Source organism: Bombus terrestris, chromosome 14 (assembly GCF_910591885.1).
Source record: "Bombus terrestris chromosome 14, iyBomTerr1.2, whole genome shotgun sequence".
Taxonomy (NCBI): domain Eukaryota; kingdom Metazoa; phylum Arthropoda; class Insecta; order Hymenoptera; family Apidae; genus Bombus; species Bombus terrestris.
The window spans coordinates 9,306,684-9,314,398 of record NC_063282.1 but is presented as its reverse complement, the minus strand read 5'-3'; the positions used below and the strand labels follow the sequence as shown (position 1 = coordinate 9,314,398).

The 7,715-nt window shown below is 33.2% G+C and overlaps 1 protein-coding gene across 2 annotated transcripts in view; it reads right to left on the bottom strand.

The window, feature by feature from the left end:
• Positions 1 to 1,301: 1,301 nt before the first annotated feature.
• The window catches only part of LOC100643828 (voltage-dependent calcium channel gamma-7 subunit), a 39,568-nt gene continuing 33,154 nt past the window's right edge, over positions 1,302 to 7,715 (bottom strand). The window contains exons 7-9 of one of the 2 annotated variants that reach the window (XM_003400868.4): positions 4,854 to 5,069; positions 4,391 to 4,566; positions 1,302 to 3,831 (exon numbers count right to left, since the gene is read on the bottom strand). In XM_003400868.4, coding sequence (XP_003400916.1) covers positions 4,402 to 4,566; positions 4,854 to 5,069 — 381 coding nt within the window. In that variant the 3' untranslated portion in view covers positions 1,302 to 3,831; positions 4,391 to 4,401. Of the gene's footprint in view, positions 3,832 to 4,390; positions 4,567 to 4,853; positions 5,070 to 7,715 lie in introns of those variants that run through there. The other variant, XM_048412093.1, reaches the window with a different exon arrangement.

The following is a 7,715-nucleotide window of genomic DNA, read 5'->3' as shown; positions in this document are numbered from 1 at the left end:
ACGTAATTACTAATTGTAGCCACATATCACGATGCAATTAGTACTTCTACATCAAATAATAACAATTGTTAATTTGCAATTCATTGTCCATGATTGGTCTATCAAACCGGAAATTCCAACTGGATGTTCAAACCGGAAGTTGTTTTTTAATTTGATTCGAATTTCAATCGAATTAAGAAACGAAAATCGAAAAGGGAGGATAAAGTGCCAAGTTCAGTTGGTGTTGTATTCATTGCATCGAATCACATTGTATGGATATTTTTAAATTTCTATTTGCTTCGCGATGTTCTGGTGGGAGATATGAAGATGTTTTTGCAATAACAGTAGTTTTGTCAAAGCCATATACTAGTGATCTGGATTCAATATAATATTCTGCCAAAATTGATTGGCTGAAGTGTTTTAATTTAACTCTGTCTTCATATGCTTTGTTTCTAAGTTTATCAACTTTCGTATTAAAATTAGATATACGATAGAATTTGGTTCATTTGAAACCGTTGCGGGATAAGAGGTTCGTATAACTAAAGTTCATATATACGTAAGAGTACACTGATTCTTCTTACTACTTACGATTTCTCGTTCATATAATGCTGATTTACGTTCAGATAAATTAATTTAATCACTAATACTAACACTAACTAAAGTTTTGTTTAAATAAACGGAGCGCGTTTAAACAGACTAATTACATTCGGCACCATATTATAGATCGTAGAGGGCGTAATAAAAACTCTGAATAGTCGGTATTACAGATCATATTTCACATGATTATCGCCACAGTTGTTTCTGTTTACAGATGGCGCGTGTGAGATCCCGCCATGTGTTCCTATAATAAAAAGTGTTCAGTCTATACATATACTTACTTTCAATTGGATATTTAAGTACAATTTATTCTTTATCAAGGATAATATAGGATTTTATAATGAAATTTCGACGTATAATTTGTTTAAGTAGAGAAGTTAAAGTGCAGAATGTAGATACGATTTGCGCGGAGTGATTTTGTTGTTTCCTTATATCGTTGGACAATTTGGAGTTTATAAGACAAGAATTGTGTATGTAAATTTTCTTTCTTATTGATTGATTGGTTAATTGGTTTGTACATTGATAGAAAGAATTCTGATGTACTTTTCTTGAAATTAATATAAATTTATTTTTTGTTAAGTCAAATTGAAATCTTTATGGAATGATACTTTTTGTATGTTATAATTTAACAAGTTATATTTCAAATCTTACTTGAAAATTACATCAAATTGTTATTAATTAACCTAAATGATTTGTATGTTATGGGATATGCGTTTAGTTGAATATTAAATTTGAAGAAACTTTATTGTACAAATTGTAAAGTTTGGACAAGCTTATCATAATTGAATACATAAACAATAAACTTCTATTACATGCTAGTGAACATGGATTATTCTATAAACAATGGCAACATTTCAAGAAAAAGTTTTCTTCTCTTTCTTTTCAGGGCAAATGTCATATATAATAAGATCAATCGCTTCTTTTCTTAATTTATCAGATGACAGTTGCCCACTTTTGGTTTATTTTACTTAAAAACTACCAAAAAGTCTTTTAGAGACTGATATATAATGGTTTGATTCTGAGCATTACAAATGTACAATACAAAATGAACTTTCATTTGCAATGCATTTTATATCATATATTGCATTGCAAGTATCTGGGCTTATTTACAAGTATTTTGTGTAGAATTAAAGAAAATTATTGAAGTTATATAGTAACGGTATTAGCGTGTGTACCAGTCACATAAAAGGAACATATTATTTTATTGGTATTATAAAAAATTATAGGTTAATATCTTTTTTACAGAATCTTACTCACCAATTAAATTTGCTGATGAATTACTTCTATATGTTTAAGTTAAGTATGTTATATGAAAAAGTTTTGTTTCATGTTTATATGAGCAGTCTATAAGATGTGTATTTTTATGCGACTGGAAAGCTGTACATGTATAAAAACTTACTTAAAAATTTAGGAACAGGAAAATTTTCATAAATTATGAAAGTGGTTCATAAATTATGGTTATTGCTAAAGAAGTTATTTACCAATGTTTTACAATGATATTCAAGGTGATGAACACAAAATTAGAAAAAGGTCATATAGTTTAAGATTTATGTGTACCATTTCATCAGATCTTTAATTAAATTTGTTGTTTTATCTGTTTTGATTGACTAATTATTAATAGGTAATCTTAATAACTTTCATCTTTGTTTAATCGATGAGTCTGCATACAAATTCTGGTGGAAAATTGACTACTGTATAAAAACTTATTAACTATTTAATTGTGTTAAAAATTCTCAGACATACTAATGTTGTAACAATATTATATGTTCTGTACAGCACATTTTCCTTAGTTAGGTGGGCTTTTTAACAAGTTTGTGATACAAACAATGAATCGCCGTCGTTGTCTGTATCAATTTCTGAAATTCATGATTGCAATTCCTTGTTTTCCATCTGGGAAAATTCCTTCACGAGTATAATCTATCATATATTCATTTCCAATAATTCCTCTTCTCGATTTAATCGATTAATATTTTCATTGGCATTGCAGTCTTTGGTATGACTTTATATTCATTTTAATTTTAACACCACGAAGACCTTGTTTTCCAGTTTGAAATTGTAAGTTTAAGTAATTCGTAAGAATCGTTTAATTGTATTAAAAACAGGATAAGAAAATGATTATAATTGGGAAAAACAACAGTTCTTTTTGGTCCCCACAGTATTAAAAGTAAAACCTTGGATATTCGATTACTGTAAACACACTAATGCTTATGTAACTATAGATTTAATCGATTTACAGTTTCGATTGCTTTCAATTACGGTAGATGTATGTAACAGTCTTTTAGGAAACTTTCGCTTAATTCCTTTCCATAAAAGTTCTATCTGAGGAAGGAATACAAACAATCCTAACAACTAGAAAATGACAATCCCATTAACAGTCAGAATATAAAACGGTGAATGTTTCTTTTTTACGAATTCGAGAGTATTACACAATATATCTAGGTAATATTTACCTGCTAAAAATTCTACACATCACGTAAACATATTATCATCAACGACTTCCATACGAATAGAAATTTAACGATCATTAAATTAATAATTATTAAGCTCTTTCCCGTATTCTGGAATTTTTCTTTTTCTTTCAACGACGATGGGACGGTTCGTTTCAACAAAGCTATCATATTCATCTCATATGCGATTAATAATGGAAGATCGAGGCTGGCAGTCGTTTTAGCTGATTAAAATTATTAAAAGAACTATCGAGATTTTGTTCTCGATTCATTTTCTTCAATCTTAGTCCATAGTTTAAGTTTTACGTTCACCGAGTCACCATTTATCATCTTTAAGTGTTCTTCGCGTTCTTCTCAATAGAGAGGGAGAGAGAGAAAAAAAAGATATGGAATAGAAAAATACACAATAAAATAAATTGAGAAATCGAACATGTTAATTAATAGTTACTGCTTCACTTGATCCTTACTCGTGGATTATGTACTTCATGTTTTCCCCCCCTTCACTTTTTCCCCTGATCACGATCTTGAGCTACAGAGTTACGCTGTGTAAAACAGGAGTTCGGCGAGTTATTAATTTCGAAATTCGATAATCCATCAACCCCCAAGTCTCGTTGCTTCAGTGTCTGCTTTTGTGTGGCTTTCTGCTGGAGTTTGAACAATGAAAGCTATCCGATCTTCAGTTGTAAGGTATCAGGTATCTCATTAAAAAGCGAGTCGATTTGTTTAATCGCCAGCTATGTCGTGGTCTTCCTCGGTTTCCGCTTCGTCCTCCTCGTCGCTTTCAACGCTTTGCACTAGTCTCGCGTATCTGCAAAATCATAAACCGTTCGTTTGATTTCACGACACGACTACTTTCATTTCGGACCGTATTCGTGATTTTATCTGCGATGAATTTTGCGTTATATATTCTGTTGTAGAGTTTCTACCCTTTCTCTTAACGTAAGAGAATCCTTTTTTCTCTGTCTCCTCTCTAGGCGGTCTTCGAATATTAAAAAATTTTACATCGATTTTAAATAGCAATTTTAACGTGCATGTATATATTTGAAACAAATTTCAAATAAATTTAGTCCTATGGAAACTTCATAATTGGAAACAAACTTAACGATACCTTAAGTTCCAAAATAAATTTAAGATACAGTCAATTACATTTCCTTGAATCAAATGTTTCGAATGTAGTATAAAATACTAATTGCCAATTTAACTAAACGTTACATGACTTTTTATATGAGGAATTTTATGAATCATTGGCATGTTACTCGATACGAGTTGCGGAAACTGATATGACGATATAATTAAATGCTTGATAAAAGAGAAATAGAATGACAAATATGATAGGAGAAGGTAAAAAGAAAGACTAAAAAATATACCTGACGGTATATCAGACGGGAGTCGTTTTTCTCAATGTGTCGAAGGTCCATTCACCACCCCTAACTGGTGGTGGGGGAGGTAGAGGTTCGTCAAGATCAAACGTCACGAATTCGTGTTGAACACTGGGACTGTATTCTTCTTCCTCTTCCTGCAGGACATCGGCTGTTGTACTGACCTGCGATTAATTAAATTATCGAATTCTAAAGTACTAAAGATTTATGAAATTCCAAAGCTACGAAGCATGAAATTCGTTTGGGAAATGTAATATTTACGGTTAACGCGTAATATTTTTATTTTAATCGTAATTTTTCTTTCAATTACATTTTCAGTCTGCCTTTTATTTCAACTTTATTTAAATGTTATATTTTGTAGAGGAAACGTGAAAAAGAAATTAACGTTAAAATGAAAATATTCCGTCTAATTAAACATTTTTGTATTCCATTTTCTCGTTTTCTTTTTTACCGTCTGTGTGGTAAGGTCCCTAGGGAATTGCCTGGAAAAGTGGTCGTGATATTCCAAATTCGGAGGTGGCGGTAAGAACTCGTCGAAGTCGACATGATCTACCGAATCCCTGCCGAAGAAGTATCTTTTCTGATGCCTCTCGCAGAGGAAACCACTGTGGCCTATAGTCGCGTGATTTGCATGATGCACGTGGTGATTGTCCAAGTGATACACGCCCTGAAAAAAGACGTTATGAACAAACAAACGGATCTCTGTTCCGCGTAATGACAATTATCTCTTATTATCTTTGAGTAAAACACGTTAAAACGAGAGTTAAATAAGGAGGAAACTGCGTTCAACGCGTATACGAACGATTCTGTATATAAGGTTATTCGTTTAATACCGGAAGCGTTAAGGTTGATTGCTTCAGCGGGGAATTAGGTCAAACGTATAAAAGATACATTAAACCCCAATCTGCGTAATTGTATCGGGCGAAGTTTAGGAAAGAATATTCAGTCCCTTCGATTCAAATATTTCTCGCTGTGTTTCTGTAGAAAATACGTGAGAATCTCTTGCAGCTTGATTTTTGGAGGCGGAAAATATCGAAGATACGATTATTCAAAGAAATTACGACGGACGAAAGCGAGGAAGTAAAATAAATGTAACTGCAAAAATTTACAAGGAGAAATAAAATGATACAGGTGTAGATACATGTATAAACATACGTAGAGATATATGGAAGGGACAAGGTTGATGGTCGATGTATGACTGACCTATTCCACTTGTGTCGGTTTTACTACACGGAAGTATTGCATTTCCACTGACATAAAGGGGATGAATCCAGCTCGATGTTAACAGAGGCCACACGGATCACTGTAGGTCGCGAATTGTTCTTTTCCTTTCTCTATTGTGTTTCCTCTTCCTGCTTTTCGACGCACTGCCGGCGTTTATCTTGTTCCCTTTTCGCTCGTTCCTTCTTTTATTATTTGTCCTGACACTTATTTCGTCGCGCGTCTGTTCCTTTTATCCGATTACAAAAATTGATCTATTACGAGGGATGAAAATAAATCGATTGAAAATATTTTTAATCCAATGGTGAATCTAAAGAACACCTCCCTCTTTCCCTCTCTTATGAGGTATGTTTACCTTTAATATCTGCATCTCGAAGCACGTGCAAGTGGGAAACTCTAGCTGGATTAAAATGGCTTAATAAAATTCTACGAGTATGCGTTCTAATCTCTGAAATGACTTTCGAGAGTATCTCATTCTATCGGGTCGTAGGTAAGTTAGTTGTAAAGCTTTAACTGTGCCTGCTTATGTTACCGCTATAGTATAGTAGACTCACAGATACTGCAACAGGTATGTTTCGTACAACTGTGTCGTGTTTAGCCGATTGTTTTTTACGCCACGCGTTAATATTCGACGCGATACTTAGCACTATAGATACCAAATTCGTCGGACTTCGATTCCCGTTCTTTGACTAAAAACATGTTGAAATTTTTGACAAAATTGATACACAGACGTTTATTGAGATTGAAACGTGATATATGATTGAAACGTATATATATGAACTTCTTTTATTTTCATCGTATCGCTTTAATTATAACCCTTTATTGCCTTTTATCATCTTGCTCTATTTTCAACTCAATTTGGCGAGTTTTATGTATGTTTCACGTATCTCGAGCATCCTCGCAGGGAAAATTTCAAAGCAGTACTATACAAGAAAACCAATGCTTTTAATCTTTACTCTGTGCGGTGGAAACTACCTGGGGACGCGAAGTCAAGAGTGTCACTTGTTTCCTGAGTGCGATAGCATTGCGCGAATGAGATCCCAGGTACTTGGAGGCCGAGAGCTAACACTTGCCTCTGCCTCGTGTTTCGCTTCGTTTTCATTCAGGTGTCTATTTACTAGTTAAATGTAATTTAACTCCTAGTCTGCCGGATCGTAATTCAGTTAAAATAAGTCGCTGAATTCGCGCCGAGTTGGTTAATTGACAGCAGGATGGAAGATTTAATCGTGCAATGGTGAAAAGCATGCAGAAATATTCGCACATTTTTCAGAAAATTTATTTACTTTTTTTCTTTCGACATTATTCGCTTTGTAATCATATTAATGTACCATTGTTGGTACTCATAATATTGTCTCAAAGTAGCACAACGTTCGTTAAATTTAAATTAAACTCGTCCCGAAGTGTAATTCACGCGAGCTACGTTCTTGAGTAAAATTTTGCACGAGCACTTATTAAATTGCATGCAGATGGGGGTTTATGCAGAATATTTCGTACTCTATTGTATAGATATTAAACGAGTAATTTAACTTGGACAGAATATATTTTTGTGAATTACGTCTTAGCAAAACCCAGCCTTACGATTATTCGTTAATATTTAAACAGTTATTAATCACGTTTGGAAAATATCTAAATTTCACCGTAAAAAATATAAGCTTCAAAATATAAGCTTCACGTTCAAATTTTTAGTTGGCATTCAGGAGACTCAACTATCTGTATTCAGCTGGGTTGGAAGTTTATTTGCGCGAGTTTTATTTTATCGTTGAAAGCACGAGATTGTAGCTGAATTTTTTAGAAGAATAACTTATACACCTTGAAAGTTTCAAGAATTCCGAGCACACGCGCGAACCAAGAAAAGAGCACGTTGATTGCGAGTTATCAAAGTGAGAGGCGCAAAGTTTGCGGTATAAGTGATAAAGACTTTCAAGAATTTGTAGAAAATTTATCACGTCCAATCGACGAATGTGCATTAGAATTATATTAAAATTGCAAAATTTTAATGAAATTGTAATTTGAGTGGAAAGCGATACGCTTGTATTATTTCACCACTTGGTTGTTGATGGCCAAGCAAATAGTTTCGATATTTTGATATTCT